This window comes from Equus caballus, chromosome 2 (genome assembly GCF_041296265.1).
Source record: "Equus caballus isolate H_3958 breed thoroughbred chromosome 2, TB-T2T, whole genome shotgun sequence".
Taxonomy (NCBI): Eukaryota; Metazoa; Chordata; class Mammalia; order Perissodactyla; family Equidae; genus Equus; species Equus caballus.
The window spans coordinates 46,494,332-46,511,315 of NC_091685.1; the positions used below are offsets into that span (position 1 = coordinate 46,494,332).

At 62.5% G+C, this 16,984-nt stretch overlaps 1 protein-coding gene across 5 annotated transcripts in view; it reads right to left on the reverse strand.

The window, feature by feature from the left end:
* Window positions 1–16,984, reverse strand: part of TP73 (tumor protein p73) — a 65,871-nt gene that overhangs the window by 36,513 nt on the left and 12,374 nt on the right. For 4 of the 5 annotated variants that reach the window (XM_070254528.1, XM_070254514.1, XM_070254522.1 and 1 more), the window contains exons 2-3: window positions 6,700–6,790; window positions 6,134–6,254 (exon numbers count right to left, since the gene is read on the reverse strand). In XM_070254528.1, the coding sequence (XP_070110629.1) occupies window positions 6,134–6,254; window positions 6,700–6,758 (180 nt within the window). In that variant the 5' untranslated portion in view covers window positions 6,759–6,790. Of the gene's footprint in view, window positions 1–6,133; window positions 6,255–6,699; window positions 6,791–12,953; window positions 13,499–16,984 lie in introns of those variants that run through there. The other variant, XM_023635923.2, reaches the window with a different exon arrangement.

The following is a 16,984-nucleotide window of genomic DNA, read 5'->3' on the forward strand; positions in this document are numbered from 1 at the left end:
TATAAATAGCCGAAAGGGGAGGGCAAAGGGAAGAAGAATTTGAGGTGAAAGACACCAGGATGGGCAAAGGGTAACACAAAGGAGAGACCCAGGGATGGGGCCTCAATCCCAAGGTGCTTCCCAGGTACATGCCCTGCACACCCCCTCCTGTAGGCGGGGCTGCGAATGTGATGACATCACCTGTGTAGTCACAGGTTATGAACCAATTGACTTTGAGTTGATCTAAAGGGAGATTACCCAGGTGGGCTTGGCCTAATTAGGTGAGCCCTTCAAAGAGGTCAGGGAGACACCCTCCTGATGGCCTTGAGGAGCAAACTGTCAGGTTGTGGAGGGGCCACGTGGCAGGGGATGGCGGGTGGCCTCTAGGAGCTGAGAACAGTGGGCCCTCGGTGAACCGCCACCAAGAAAGAAGAAATCTCAGTTCTACATCTGCAAGGAACTGAATTCTGCCAAGGAACAGAGCCTGGAAGAGGCCCCTCAGCCTCAGATAAGACCGTGGTCCTGGCCGACACTTTGCCTGCAGCCTGGTGAGACCCTGAGCAGAGGACCCAGTGGAAACATCAGGACTCCTGAACCACAGGAACCGTGAGATAATAACCGGGAGCTGTTTCAAGTTTGCGGTGACTGGTACATAGGAACGGCTAATTCACCAGGAGAATAGGGAGTCAAGCAAAGGCCTTGGGAGGAAGGAGGCCAGGGCTCTGTGGGACCTGGGGCCAGAGATGGCCCACAGGTGGCCTTGCCCTCCCTCTGGGCTCCAGGGCTCAGGCCTGCAGGACACAAGGCTGGGCCCCAGGAGGAGCTGGCCACACGTGTGCCCCGGTCTGGAAGCTGCCCAGCGGGAGGCAGAATCAGGTAGGCCTCCTCTCGGGAGCCCCTGGGGAAGCACTGAAGGCAGAGGGTCCAGGGCAGAGGGGTCACGCCCCGCCCACACTGTGGGGCCCCCTGAAGAGGCTCGGGACACCTGGGCCTGAGAGCCTGCACTGTCCCCACCTCATGAGCCTGAGCCAGGCTGGGATGCCCAGCGTGACTGAGAGCCGGGTTCCAACTCTAAAAGTGCCAGAGCGTCCCCCACTTCCTGTGCACTTATCCAAAATCCCGGCCATCCGGGGGACAGGGACGGGGGCACGGGGGCCTCTGTCCCCAGGAACTGGGCCTTCTCCTCGCTCGGCCCTGCTGCTTCCTCCAGGTGGCCTCCCAGGCAGCCCCACGGGGCCCTGGGCACCTGTTCTAACTAACTCACGGGGATTGCGCCTCACAGACCACCTTCCGCAGGACTTGTGGTGGGAGGGACCAGGTGGGACGTTTCTTTTCTCCCACCTGCACAGGAAGGGACGATGCCCCAGAAAGGCACCCGTGATGTGCCAGCTCAGGGCCACACTCCTCACACCCGTCCCGACCATCCATAGGCAGGTGGCTCTGTCCCACCCCACGGAGGCCGTTCTGGGACCTGGTGGCTGGCTGGGGCTCCGCTCTGTCCACCCCAGAGGCCCTGCCCCCTGACGCCTGTGGAGGGAAGGGCTGGTGGGGGCTCACTCCTGGAGGTGGGCGGGCTGGGGGTCCCAGAGCTGACCATGGGACTGAGCCCACTCCCTGCTCCTGAGCTCCACTCCCACCTTCCCAGGGGCTGCAGACCCTCCTTGGAAGGAGGGAGGGTCCTTTCCCTCCCTCTGCCCACCTGTCCCCTCCTGGGGGCTGGCCCCGTTCCCTGATAATTCCTATTCTGGGGAGTGTATATACCATGCCCTCCCTTCTCCTGGCCCTGTGGAGAAATGTCTCCTCCCCAGCCGGAAAGCCTGCCCTAGGTGACCACAGGGGTCTGGAGCCCCAGGTGTCGCCAGCTTCTAACCCCAGGCGTCTGTCCCTCTGCGCAGTTCACTGTGGGCACCTGAGGAGGGGGCGGTGGGGGCGGGAGTGGATCAGCCCCACCTGCCACCCCTGCCTGCTACAGCCCTCCCACCACCCTCCCCCCTCCCCCACCCCCGTGGCCCACCTGCCCACCACAGCTGTCGTCAGAGAAAGGCGCCAGCAGAGGCGGGAAAGGGCTCAAGGAGGGAGGGGGGAGGCGCCGGCTGCCAGGACCAGCAGGAAGGTTTCAGACCCTTGCAGGACCAATGGGAGGGAGCCCCACAGACTCCGCAGGGGAGACTGGGGAGGCGTGGCGGAGGGAGGAGAGCCGGCCTGGCAACGCCTGCTGTCTCCCCTTTTCTCACATCGTCTCCCCTTTTCTCGCATCGTCAGAGCTGGGAGGGGCTCCCTCGAAAAGCCCTGCCCTCCTCTTGTCACAGGAGACACCCAGACTCAGAGAGGACACCGTGGCCCAAAGCCAGGCCCAGCGCGGGGATGGGAGATGGGCGGGAAGCATTCCTGCCTCTGAGGCATGGTCCCCCTGCCTGCCGCGACACCACGACCGCTCGTGATGGAGGGCTGCATCCTGTCCACGCTCCTCCCGGACAGCGGACAGCGGGGGCCTCCAGGGCCAGGGGAGACCTCCTGAGGCCAGTGACCGGCAGGCTTCTCTCAGCTCTCCTCTTACAGGAGGTAGGGGGCCTATTTTAGAGGTCCTGTGTGTGTGTGAGACCCCAGGGGTCTGCAGGGACCACCAGAACCCAGGCTACCACCCAGTGTGAGAGCTCCACCCGCAGGACCCCCAGGGTGGGCCTGGGGCGTCAGGTCCTTCCTTGACCCCCCTGTTCCAGTCCCTGAGGGAACAGCTTTCTTAAACTGGAGCCCCACAACAGTAACGGGAGCGGGGGGTGCCCAGAGCCTGGGGGTGGGGGACAGGCACCCATCAGCAGAGAAAGAGCCGGCCAGGGCGAGCACCGAGCACAGTGGGCACCTGCAGGAGAGTGCGCGATGGGGCGCACCTGTGTGCCAGCCTTGATACCCGGGCCTGCATCCTGAGTCAGGCCCACAGGGCTGGTGGATCCTGAGAACATTCGACTCCACAACTGCTTTCTTGACCGAGGCCGGACCTGGGAACCTGGAGCCCACTGCCCCCGAGCCTGAGGCTCTCCCTGAGTGACGTGGACGTGCCGGTGGCCATGGGGGTGGAGGACGAGGCACTCAGAAGCCCCCCGGCATCACCACCAAGCCGGGCCCAGGTCCCCACCCTCAGCAGTACAGCCTCCTCCAGGGGCTGCCTCCTGGCCGGAGGGGCGCCCAGCTCAGCTCTGGGAGCCTCCGTGCCTGCACCCCGGGCTCCAGGCCTCGACTCAGTGGGCAGAGGCCCTTGTGCAAGGCAGCTGGGCACTGGGGCTCTGCAGCCAGCTGCCCGAGATGTTCTCTGAGCCTCTGTCTCTGGCCCTGGGCTCTGTCCACCTGCGTGAGGGTTAGGGGTGGCCTACGGGCAAGCTCACCGCATGGTGCCCAGCCAGGGGGCCCGGTCCCCCTACCCCCCCGCCGAGACCAGCGTGGTTCCAGGGAATTCCCACCTCCGAGAACTGAGCTTTGCACTCAGGTATTTCATGCATGACTTTTACTAGGAGGCGGGTTGTTACCTGACAGATTCAGCTCTCTTGTTGTCTACAGACGTGGGAGGATCCACCCTCATTACCCCACGGCTGGTGAGAGACGTGTACCCCCATCCCCAGCCCAGACATGCTCAGCACTGGGCATCCTCCCAGTGGGAGCCCATTGCACCCTGCAGGAACCTGGGACTGGACCCTCTGCCTCCCGGCGCCCAGGACCCACTCTGGACCCTGGGTCTGTGGGGTCTCCGAGGCCCTCAGCCCTGGGGGGTGGGGGGAAGTAAGCTGGGCAGTGGCTTCCGGAACTCCAAAGACAGACCTCTTAGAGACGGTACTCAGGGATCCTCTCCCTGGAGCCTGGAAGCAGCTCCGGACCCTCCACAGAGAGTTTGTGAGAGCCTGAGACAATTAAATTTTTGGTGGTAATGTAAACGCCTGACATGAAGCTTTTGGTCATCCGGGTGTCCATTTCACAGGTATCCATCTCAACAAACATGTTGCCAGCTGGATGACACAGCTACTAGCAAAACAACCAGATAGGGAGCCAGGCCGCCCGCCCCACGAGGTTCCCCTCTAGCAAGCGCTGGGCGACCCAGATAACTGACGGCTCCAGCGACTCTGCTTTTCCCTCCGAGATTTAGTTTCCCTCTTATGTTTTAAATCCATCAATAAAGATGAACCCGAGAAACCCTAGGCCCCCTACCCCGACCCCAACAGAGCCAGAACCCCAGGTCCGTGTGTGCACTCTCTCTCTCTACCCGCGACCTCGCTGTGTGGCCCCAGGTGTGCCACGTGCCCCCAGGACCTGTGAGTAAAAACCTCGTTCCTCAAAGTTCCCCGCTGGGTGTTGCTGGGCGTCCTGCAACCACAATAAGAACCACAAGGGCCGGTCGGGCTGCAGCGCGGCTCCTGCAGGTAGTCTGGGCCCCGGTGAGGCGTTCCCAGCCAACAGCATCACTGTCATAGGCTGAGACCAACTCAGGACAGTGGGGGACACTGAAGTCCAGGAGGGGGGCCTGAAAGGTGAGAGGTTGGGACTGATGGCCCCTGGGGAGCAGTTGGCAGAACAGAGAACATTCTAAAGGGAGAGGATGACACTGTCCAGCCCTGTCCCAGCACCTGCCTCAGTTTCCCCACCTGTAAAGTGGGGATATTACAGGTGCTAAATGCAGGCGGACTGTGTCCACTGTGACAGTCTCCTGAGCAGAGGCAGGAGGCCAGGGCCAGGCAGTCTGATGCCTCAGATCCAGTCTCAGGGGCTCCTCAGAGGAGCGGACATCACGGGGAGCTCACTGCCCACCAGACCCTCACCCCACTCAGGGCTGTGACTGCACAAGCAGATGCTCTCCCCTAGTCCCACATGGGCTGGCGGGTCCTGCACCAGCCCAGCATCCGAGATGGAGACCGAACGGAGGAGACGGAGACCCTCCTGCCTCCCCTCAACCCCGCTTCACCTGGCTCATTCACAGACTCGAGCCCCACGGGCCCACAATTCTCTGGATGCTCAAGGTGCCTCAGACAGGTGGGTGCTGGGTGAGGGCTCCAACTTCTGGAGGGGGTGCTGTAGGGAGGGGGCCGGGCTCAGTGCCCTCTTGGCCTCCAGAGTTGCCAGCACCATCACCCCCGGCCCCCCAGCCCCCGGCCTGGAGACGAGATGCTCTCAGCCCGGTGCAGGGGGAGGCCAGCAGCCGGCACAGCTGCTGAGCCGAGAGCCAGCAAAGCCAGTGCCCCGACGGGACCGCCATTTCCGACATGTCCCCTCACGTGCCTAGCGAAGTTCCCTCCAGGAGCCCCACCTGAGGGAGCCCTGGGCAGCAAGTCTCATAGGAGGGACCGAGCAGCCCGGGGGTCCGGCGGGGGGTGTCCCAAGGAGGTGACCGCAGGGTGGGGGCGCTGAGGACAGCAGGCATTGCTGGGTCCTCACACCCCCTTCTTGTGTCCCACCTGCCACCCGCCTCCTGGCACACCAGGACCTGGCAATAGTTGTCCAGAGAGAAAGGCCAGGACACAGCTGCCACCCAGTTACCACAGCCCTGCCTTCTTGCCAAGAGGAATGTCCAGTGTGTCAGGACCTGAGACCCCACAGGGCTGGCAGGGTGTCGGGGGCCTCAATTGCCCCTGCATGCCCCCATCCAGTCCCCTCCTTCTGGGAACAGCATCTTGATCTTCCTTTGGGGCCGTCTTCTGCATGACTCAGTCCCTGTGGTGCACAGAGCCCACTCCACTCCATTCCATCCTGACCCTGTTCCAGGGGACCCAGGCTGATCAGAGGCTCAGAGATGGGCACATGACCACATTCAGACCAATGAGGGGTCCAGCCCCACAGGGAGGGAGGTGCTGGTGGAGCCTTTACCCTTCACCACAAAAGGAGAGGGTGCCTAAGACAAAGCCACCATGGGGAAAGCAGGGCAAAAGACAGAGAGGCAGCCACTGGAACACCTAGATCCAGCCATGCCTAAAGGCCTTCCTATACCTGGATCCAGAGATGCCTGAATCCACGAGCCGATACATTTTCTACTTTGCAATTTGAAATGTCCAGACAAAACCCACAGAGGAAGCTGTACATCTGAGACCCTGTTTCTGGTTCTGTGGAGTCCCAAGACAGGACAGTCCACATTTACTGCCTCCACCCTGAGTCCTCCGCAAACGGCAGCCCCACTTACCATGACAGATGTGGTCATGCCCTGCAGGTGGAAGACATCCATGCTGGCCTCTGTGCCACCCACCACCTCACGGCTCCCCCGGCTCGACTGGGGAAGGTCAAAGTAGGTGCTGTCTGGCTCCCTGGGAAGAGGGGACAGAGCCGTCAGCCCCAGGCTGCCCTGGCCCAGAGCTCGGGGTGGGGCCATGGCTCCTGTGGGGGCCTACCTCTCCTGCCCCCAAGGAGTCCTTGGGTCCTTTGTATCCTCTGCCCCTTCCTGCTGACCCTCAGCTCCCACATCCTCCCGCCTCCCCCTCCTCCTCTGCTGGACTCTCCAGGGCTGGGTGAGCACCAGGGAGTTGTGGCCACATGTGGGCTCTGGCCCCTGGACCTGTCCTGGGCCCTGGCCCTCTGGAAGGCTGGCCAGTGGAAACAGCTCAGACTTTGGGCCCCAGGTCCCCAGGGGAAGGCCCAAGGCAGCAGCTCCCCCTGCCTACCCCTCTCGCCTACCCCTGCCCCTGAGCTGGGCAGGTGAGGTGGCCGAGGCTAGCCCAAGGCCAGCCTGGGCTGCTCAGAGGAAATACTCACAGAGAGCTCCAGAGGTGCTCGAACGTGGCCCCCTCGTCGGTGGCGGTGGACTGGGACATCTTCCCCACACCCGGCCCGGCGGCAGCTGGCTCTGCCAGGAGGAAAGGGCAACATGAGTGCTTTGGGAAGGGGTGCTCCGTGCTCCTCCAGCATCCCGGGGGGCGGGCAGGGCCGACCCCCGATGACCATGTGGGGACATCCCGGAGCACCGGCAGGCGCTCGCCCTTCATGCGCCCCCTCATTTCATCCTGCCGGTTCCCAGGCGGGAAACTGAGGCCCTGGTGGGTGGGCAGGAGCAGGCCTTGCAGACGGCAAGCCTGGCTTCTGATCCAGGCTCGGGGGCAGTGACCAGGCCGTCCCACCGTGGAGGGAGGGCCAGGGAGACCACTGCCCCACGCAGGCGGAGGTGACGTCTCCCCTGGGCCCGCCTCCGCGTCCTTGGCGCAAGGCTGTGGGAATCAGCTTGGCCACCGCCTGGCAGTGCCCAAGCGGGCAGGCCCGGACCTGCCCACGGCTGTCGGGGAGGGAGGGCGCGCCCGCAATCTGTCGCTTTGTCTCTCCCCAGGCAGGCCGGCACTGACAGAGGCCTGTGACACTCTCCCGGGGCCGCCACGTGCCATGCTGCCCATCCCTGGAGCAGTGGCTCGAGCAGGGAGGGCCACCGCAGGAGCTGGGCAGGGTATGGGCGAAGGGAGGCCCAAGGGCAAAGGTGGGGCCAAGCGAGGATGGCCTGAGACAAGCAGCTTAGAAAGCACTCACCACAAACCAATTCTCTTGCAGGCTCATAGACCACTCCACTCACTTTTCAGGAGACTGAGGCTCAGAGAGGTTAAGTGACCTGCTGGGGTCACACAGTGCAGCTACAAGTGCAGGAATGACTAAACGGTTTTCTCAGAATTGGAAATTAACTTAGTTGCTGCCACCCCAACACAATCCACAAGGGTTCTAACAAGGCGCTGGCCAGTGTTCACTTGCATACCTCCTGTGCTAGGGAGGTCACTCCCATCATGGGCTGGGCTGTGCAAAACCCAGTGGAGCCGAGTGTTGGGCATGGAGCTGGCCACTTGGTAATTCAGAATGGGGTGAACTTGGTAAGAAGCAGAATAACACGGGCTGCCTGGCTGGGCAGACACCTGTCCTCACGCGTTCCCCATGGCCGGTTCTTTTTGGGTGAGCAGGCGTCAGTCAGGGCCGCTTATTGGGGTGCCAACACGAGACTCAATAGGCCGGGCCATTTAATCCACTCCCTTCATTTTGCTGATGGACTATCTAAGTCCAGAGATGGAAAACAACCTGGCTAACATCATACAGCAAGTGAATGACAAGATCCTGTCTCTTTCGTGGCAGCACCATTCACAATAGCCAAAAGGTGGGAACGGCCCAAAGGTGCACCAGGGAACAACGGACACACACATCGTAGTCAGCCCATGCAACAGAATACGAAGGAATGAAGCGCTGACCACCACCCAGCATTTGAGGAGACAGTCAGCACTGGGAATCTCCCGGGGGGCTGAGGGCCCGATGCCCCCTCTCCTCCCCGGTTCCCGCAGAGCCTCCCACAGGAAAAGCTGGGAGGTGGGAGGCGAGGGCCTCAATCAGCGCCTCCCACTTCCACATACTCCCCTGCTTCCCCCGGGCTGCTGGTCTCAGAAGCCCTGCACCCCGCCAGGCTGGCTGTGGCTCGGGGAGAGGCCTGCAGGGCCGGCCCTCTGGGGAAGCAGAGAGAGGGAGCAGGGGTCCCCCCTGGCACTCACCGCCAGAACGGGCAGACGGAGACGCCTCAGCCTCCCTGGCAGGCAGCAAGTGCAGCGCACAAAGCTAGGTGACACGGAGTCCCCGGGGCCCTGGCGAGGGCAGGGAGGATGGGCGGGCTGGGGCCACCAAACTCCAAGGCCATCAGCAGGTCCTGCTACTTCTGCCCCCAAATACACCGCCAAACCCGGGGCTCCTGGTCCACTGCTCACCCACCACCCGGCGCCCGGCCCAGGCTCTCCCTGCCTCTACCCTGGCCCCGCAGGACCTCAGACCTGTCACCTCCCAGGCTAAAGCCCCCAGCAGGCCGTGCCCCAAGCTCGGGGGAAGCCCCAGCTGCCTGACTGTGGCCTCCAGGCCCTGGGCTGGAGACCACCCCCGCCCCCTCGGCCCCCAGGGGCTCCTCCAGCCCCAAACCTCTACACCATGCTCCTCGCTCCTCGGCTGCAGACACGTCCCCTTGCCCCAGGCCCCGAAGGCCCCTTCCCAGAGGCCGTCCCGGCGTCCAGCCTACAACCTGCCCCACTTTCTCCTACCTCCTATGGCTCTCCAACAACACCTTGCTCATTATCTGCCCCTGAGAATCATCTCCCCCAGACTCTAAGGAGAGAGACGGAGAGACAGAGAGAGAAGTACACAGAGACAGAGACAGAGACAGCAGGCGCTCGCCCGACCACACCCCGCTGGCCCCAGCTGAGGCGGGCTCAGTGCAAGTGCTCAGCACGCGGGGTCGGTGCAGGAACGTGGACAGGCGCCCCTCCGTGCAGGGCCCGCAGGCAGCTCGTCAGTGAATTGCGGCTCTGACCAAGTGCTGAACCTGGGCATCAGCCGTACGTTTAAGGGGACATCACTTTTCACTCCCGTTTGTCTTCTTACGTCACACCCGTCCTTCCCACGGAACCTCAAACTAAGAAAGGCGTCCCTTCCTGTCTGAGCATCCCTGCCCGTCCCACGGCCACACTCAGCCACGCACACATACCTAGCTGCGACCACCAGGAGCAGCTCCGGGTGCCGCAGGGGGAGGCAGGCCTGCATGGGGCCGGGAAGGGGCTTCCTCTGGGCAAGGACATGCGCCTCCCAAGCTCACCCCCAGACTTCGGCAGCAGGTCTCCAGCTGCAGAAACACCAGTCAGATGGGTATTCCAGGGCCCCACCCTGAGGGGCTCCATTTTGGGGACCCAGGCATCTGCATCTTTAACCAGCATCCGGGGAGGACTCACCATGAGGTGCACCCCTGGGGGGCGCAGAGCATCACACAGACTGACCTCGCCCACCACGTGGGGCCCCTTCAGCTGCCCACCTGAGGATGGCCATCAGCCTCCACTAGTGGCTTCCACTCAGGTCCTTCATGGGCAAAACAAGGGTCCAGAAAGCCGCCTAGAGGGTACTGTGGGACTTGAACCAGGAAGCCACGCACTGTGGGATTCCAGCTTCCCTGGGAAACTCTCAAGAGCTGGTTGCACCGAACCCAGGTCCCCCAAAGCCGCGAGTCACGAGTGACAGAGCAGCAGACCTGGTCCCTGCAGGCATCAGGGAGCACCTGCCAGCTCAGCAGGAGCTCGGGGCATGAGGAAGAGGAAATGCTGATGTTTGCCAAAGACGGTGCTGTGCAGAGACTCAGCCCCTCATCCGGACCCCTGGGGCCCCATGGGCCCCAGTCCTCTTCCCTCCAGGGCAGGGACATCACCCATCAGCTGCATTTTGGCCAAGGATTACAGAGGCGACACAAAAAGGAACTCCAAAACCACCTTCTGTAAATTCTATCCAATTTCCCCAACGAGCTGCATTTTAAATTTGGACCCATGTTCGCAATGGAAAGGAGGCTCTCTGAAAAATGGAAATTGCTTTAGCAAATGCCACAAATCATTTAAAAAATCATGTGTGTGTAGGGGGAAGAGACCTCTGATGAAATGCTTCCAGGAGGTTATAACGAAGTCATGAGGTGCAAGTTCACGGTCGGCAGCGTAGGTTTTTCAAGGAAGATGGAGGTGCCTGGAAAGAACACGCCTTCTGGAACGTGCCGGGAGCACACGGCATGTGTCCAGCCGGCCTCGCGTGGGTGTGAGAACTACGAGACGGGTCTGTGGGCTGACTCTGGTGGAATTGCTGACTCCCAGTCAGCGTGCATTCGCCCTTCCTGGGCTGCAGCCTGAGAAGGGCATTGTGTGTGTCCCCATTCTGACAGAAGCTGGCCTGCCCCAAGGCTCCGTGGGCTGGGGCCCCTAAACCTGCTTCACCTCAAGGAATTTCCCCAAGTATTTGTGACTCAGGAGGGACAGAGAGGGCCCCGGTGCTGGCAGCTGGGCCTGGGATGGGGTCTGCAGCCCAACAGGCCCTCCCCGCCTGCAGTGCCCCGGGGCCCAGGACCCGCAGAGCTCAGGCTGGGGGCGGGCGAGCGGTACAGCTCCGAGCCCTCGGCCCAAGCTCCCTTGAGGGAGACTCAACTCCACGCCTCACTGACTTCTCGGTGTGACTCACGGGTTCCACCCAACGGTTTCCAGGTGGGGCCATGGGCCACATCTGCCGACATTTTCAATTGTTACTGCTGATGGGGGATGGGACGCTGCTCAACATCCTATGATGCACTGCAGCCCCTACAGCATAGAACGTTCTAGACCAGAGGTCGAATGCCGCAGGGGACCTCTGAGCTGTGCTGCTTCTTCAGGCTGGTGCTAGTGCTGGCAGAGCCCCGGGCAGGGCCTCCTGGCTCTCACACCACTGGTCACGTATCAACCACCAGCCCAGGTCGGGGATGAGCAGGTGGCTCAGAGGCCTGGGGAACTCACCCCAAGATACCAAGGGTCCTGGCTGGGACCTGACCCTGCGTGGTCCCCTCTGCTCTAGGCCGGCGGGAGTCAAAGGCCCTGAGGGACCTGAAGCTCATGCTTCATGCGCTCCGCCCAACCCTCCGCCGACCTTGTCTTCCAGGGCTTCCAGCCTCCCCTGGACCCCCTGCACTGTCCCGTGTCCTCTCTGTCCCCCTGTACCCCAGCTGGGAGCTGCCTCTGTGCTCAGCCTGCCCCCCGCCCCCACCTTCTCCTTCCAGGCCCGCCCAGACTCGGCCTGCTCTAGGCGGTCATCGGCCCACCTGACCCCGAGTCAGGGCTCCCCCTCATCCTGCCACATCACCTGGCAGGCGGCAGAGCACAGACCCTCCAGCTGTGTGGCCTGCATGGACAGCCCTGTTGGTCGGGCAGGATTGCAGCGCCCTCCTGTCCCCTGGCCCCTCCGCCCGCCCCTGCCCAGAGCTCCAAAACCAGTTCCCGTAAATTGAGGTCCCTGTGTGCCCCCAGAAGTGGCACCTGGTCTGTGGGGACAGCCCCTCCCACCTGCCAGGGCCCTGGTCACAGGGGCTCCTACTGCCCCCCACAGAGCTCCCAGGCAGGGCGGCGACATTTGGCCTGAGCGCAGGGACGGACAACGTGGAGAGCACACCAAACTCTGGGACACTGGCTTTCCTTCAGTTCAGCAAAGAAAAGACCCAAGACCTCCACGTGCCACCCCACACCCCAACGATCCGTCTCCATTATTCTTAGTCACACGGCGGTTGTGCCAGTGGTTCCCTTCCCACCATTTATTCTACTTTTTATTTCAGGAAAGCTGGATGGGCTGAAACCTGACATGACGGCTAAACCCAGACCATTGTAGGCCGGATGCCCAGGCCTCCATGGCCCCTTCCAACCACCCCCGAGGTGCCGTCTCCAGGGGACTGCAGGATGGCCCAGTGCCCGGAAGTCCCCCTACCTGGGCAGAAGTGTCAGGCGGCCGTCACACGGCTGTCACACGGGGGAGAAGGGAAGCAGGCAGCCCAGCTAGAAAACGGCGTTCCTCCAAGGGCTGGCCACCGCCCAGCCCGATTCCAGCAGGACACCCAGAGCCCAGCCTTCCAGGGCCCTCAGTAAGGAGAGGCCTCTGCTGGCCCAGCCACCCCCAGAACAGGGTCTGCCCTCGCCCGGCAGGGTGGGGCCGGCCAGGGGTCCCACCTTGAATGAAGGCCAGGACACAGGCTCCTCAGGGAGCGAGGGCCGTGGCCATCTTCGCCCACCCCTCCCGCTGGCGGCCTGGACCACGTGGCCACAGGAGCGCTGGGCCGCCCTCTGTCCCCACTCGCCAAGCAGGGTGGGGTGGGGCGGGGTGAGGTCAGGACAGGACCCTCAGCCAGGGCTGGCCAGCACTGCGCCCTGGACCTCTTGCAGAAAGAGCAGGTCCTGCAGGGCCTGGCAAGGAGGGCCTGGCTAAGAGCCTTATGTCACCTGGGGATGGCACCCTGCTCCCCCTCGGCCCTGCTCCAGCGAGACCAAGCACTGCACTCAGGGACGAATTTAGCCTCCCCACCCTGGGGCAGGGTGCACTTGTGAAATATGAAAACAGCTGGAGGTGCCCGATTAAGCTGCCCTCTCTCCCTCCCGGGCCAGGGCCCGTCGGCAGGCGGTGGGGCAGACTCTGGGTGCGGCCCCAGGAATCCCCCAGCCCCGCTGCTTCTAGCCCCAGCAGCCTCTTACCCTGTACTCCAGCCCCCTTCACGGCCACCGGCCTCCGCCTCGGCACACGGCGCCTTCCCACAGCCAGGCCAGGGACGGGGTGGCCTCCCTCAGCGCCCGGGCCCCATCTGGAGCACTGCAAGGCTGCCGGCAGTTTCTGTTTGAATCTAAAGGTTGGCTTAGCACCCACGTGAGGCAGGGAGTCTGGTGGCAGCCCTGAGGCCACGTGGGCTTCACGCACTTCTGGAAGCAAAAAACATTAACCGAGCTTCACAGCACGGCAGGGCCCGGGGTTCCCACAGGCCTCTGCTGGGAGAGGGTTGCCGCAGACCGGCTCCTGGTAGAGCAGCACGCGGGCAGCCACTCGGAACAAAGAGACACCGAAGCCTTGCCACCCCCGTGACGGCCAGTGAGGAGCATGGCTCATTTCACTGACTGTCGTGGAAACGTGCGCAGAGCAGTTATGTCACCCCACCAAGGGCACACAGCTGGTCGGGCGGTGAGTCAAACCCAGCAGTCAGGCTCCGGCGTCCTTGCTCCTAACCCCAGCTTGTCCTCCCACAGGCGAGCAAAGGAGGCGCCCCAGCCTGCATTCCCACCCGCATGGCCAACCACGCCCCTGGCTGGGAAGTCCCTTGCCCCTCTCTTTCTTCGAGGCCCTACCCACATCCGGGGCCCACTCTGCCGTCCGCTGACCTGCTCACAGTCTTCCTCCCCCCGCCCCAGTATGCAGGTCATGCCAAGACACACGGTGCCTGTCCCTCGGTTTCCTGCTCTGCCCTGCTCAGCACACGCCTGGGCCCCTCTGCTGCTCTGCAGCTGTGTGACCCTGGACAGGGGGCTTGCCCGTTCCGAGCCTGTTTCCCACGATGCATGGAAAAAGCAAAAGCCCTGAGCAGGGCGTGGATACAGGCACATAGTAGGAGCTCCATCAGCAGGAGAGGGTCGCATGCTTGACGTTCTTAGCATCAGGTGGGAGCATGGAGGAAGAATCAACCCGGCCTGGTCCCAAGGCGGGCGGAGGGCAGGGCAGACGGCAGAGAGGTCGGGTCTGGTCGCTGCCCTGTCCCTGTTCATTTGCAGAGGGCTCCCCATCACTGGCCTCCTCAGGAACGAGGCACCTTCAAAATGAGTAGAACCAACACCCCATTGCAGTGGAAACCCAGTGCGCCATCCGGGAGCCGGCCAAGGCGGGTGGTAGATAACCCGCTGCCAGAGGCAAAATAACTTACACCTGCTCGGGCTCCAGAGGCTGACACTAGGAGGGGAGGTCGAGCGGAAGAGAGGTCCTGACCCAAGCCCCTGCCGCAGGGTGGGAGATGGGGCCTGGAGGAAATGGGGAGCAGGTGAGTTCAAGGGGGAGTCAGAGGCATGAGGGGCCTGAGGGGGTAAACTTCCTCTAAGAAGGGGGCAGTGGGGGGGGGGGGGCAGGGGCGTAATGCTGGTGTGTGTGGGGGTCCTAGGCCCAGGAAGGGGACAGAGCAGGGACAGGTCAAGGGTGGCTGACACTGCACCCCTGAGCTTGGAGATGTGACGTGCCATGAGCCCCCTGTACCATGGCGGGGCGTTTCCACAGCAGAACCAGCCACCTGTTGGAGGAGGGGGTGGAGCCCCCAGCTGGGGGGTGGGAGCAGAGGTGTGGGTGTTGGTGACGCAGGTTCAGACCAGCATGGGGGACAGGAAGGGGACCCACCCGGGAGGAGGGGCGGCTACAGGGCTGGGAGTCTCTTGAGGCTGGAGACAAAGAGAAGCTTTTGGTCAGAGTGGCTACTGAGTTTGAGCCTCCTGCTCGGGTGCACGTCGGGTGAGGGCTGAGGAGTGGACGGCAGCTTGGTCAACCTGGACTCCTCTGTCACACTGCCCACATCCAACCCCACCCTCCACATCTATCTAGAACCCTGTGCTCCCAACGCAGGGCCACGCGGGTCCCAGGCCCCTCAGGTCCCCCTACGTGACTGCAGCAGCCTCTTTGCTGGTCCCCCTGCTTCTGCTTCGCTTGATGTTCCCAACACAGCGAGGGACATAGGTGGGACCATGTCCCCCATCCCTCTGGACCCTTCGGCTCTTATCTCAGCCAGAACTGAGTCAGAGGAGTTTTTCTGGCCCGGGAAGCCCCCAGGGCCCGCTCGCTCTCCACATCTCCCGCCTCTCCAGCAGTTTGTGACACCAGCCTTACTGGCACTCCGCTGAAGGAGCGCCAAGCTGGCCTCGGGGCCGTGCGTGCCTGACTGCCCTCCCACCAGACCCAGCCGGGCTCACTCCTGCACTGCTCGACTAAAACCTGCCCCCATGCCGCGTTCCTCTGCAGAGCACTGCCCCTCCAGTGGGCTCTCTGGAAACAAGGCACATGCAGAACAAGTGGGACCAACACCATGTGTTTAGGGGACTGGCACGGGCCCAGGCAGGGCAGATAGCTGCCCTCACTGGAGGAGCCACGACCTCAGGGACCACCTGGAAGGGGACTGCCATGGAGCCTCACGTGACCAGATGCCACCCCTCACCCGCCAGGCTGCCAGGCACCCCTGCTCTTTCTGTCCGTCTCCTCCAATCCTGCCTCCCAGGCCCCCTTCTGTCCCAAGGCCTCATGCTGGACATGTCACTCCTTCTACATGCCAGCGCGCCATGGTTGGAGGTGCCTGCTCAGTCCTCCGGAATCTTCTCTCCCCCTAGACAAGTTCTTGTGCTCCTTCAAGCATGCCCTGAACGGTTGTTCCCAAACACTCTGTGCCAGCCCCAGCCTGGAATCCTCTGCAGTGATTGCTCTCAATCCTCAAATCAACCCCAGGAGGAAGGCACTGCCGGGTCTCTACTCTCTAGATGTCCTTACAGAAGCACAGAGAGGGCGGGCCACTTGTCTGGGGCCACACAGCTCAAAAGTACCAAGGCTGGGTTTCAGTCTACTCTGGTTGGGTTCCACCTAACCCTTTCCCACGAGGCAGCCCCATCCTCTGGGAAGCCCCTTCCCTTGGGGGACAGACAAGCAAACCAGGCTTCACCCCCGAGTTTGAAGGGCACCCTAAAAGGGTATGGGCTAGGGTCAGTCCAAGAGTACTTGAAGGCCCATGGCGGTTTGTCATTAGTGGGTCTCACAAGCTGATGGAGAGCTTGGGGGACGAGGGGTGGGGGGGGCACCAATGGAGTGGAGCTCAGCTGAGGAAGGCCCTGGACAGCTCTTCAGGTCAGGAGGGGACAGGAATAGCGCTGGAGAGTGGACAGGGCCCCCCGAGGTTTCGGCCACAGGAAGGCCCATGACCTGAGCCTGAGGGCTGAGGGCAGGGAGGAGCGGTTCGGCTCCTGGAAGGTCACAGTGGGATTTTTGTGGGGAAAGTCACCCTCTGGTGAACCCAGAGGCCGGAGGTCAGTGAGGCAGGCCTTGAGGGTCAGGTGAGGTCGGGTCCATGGGCCAAAGGGATGGAGCTGGGGATGCAGGAGAGCCAGGAAGGGATGAGGACGTGCATCCTGCCCTGGGACCCCCTTGCAAGCCAACTCACGCTAGTTAATGCACTTTCGACTTCAGGCGCCTTCAGCCACAGACCAGCCGTGTGCACATTTGGGGGCCTCCATCCTCCCGTCTGAAGATCAGGGATGGTGACTCCTCCCACCAGGGTGGATCTGTATGAAAGCATCTAGCAGGCTCCCTGGGTGTCTCAGGGGCACACAGTGTGGCTTCCTGTGTAACTGCTGGGACCACACACACATCTGCGAGTTAGGCATCGCTCGGTGAGTCCTCGCCCCTCCGCTCTCCTCAAGCTCCCTGAGGGCTGCATCCTGACCAGCATCACAAGGGGAGGAGAGCCGGTCACTCAGGTTCCCCACTCACCCTCTCACCACCAACAACGGCATGCACACATGCACACTCCTGCACATGTGCACTCACACACACACTCCTGCACATGTACGTGCACACATGCACATACCCACTCCTACACATGTGTGTACCATAGCTCACACATGCACATTCCTACACATGTGTACAGACATGTATACATGTGCTCACATACATACAATGCCCGCACAGCACACTCCTACACATGTGTGTGCATCATACATGC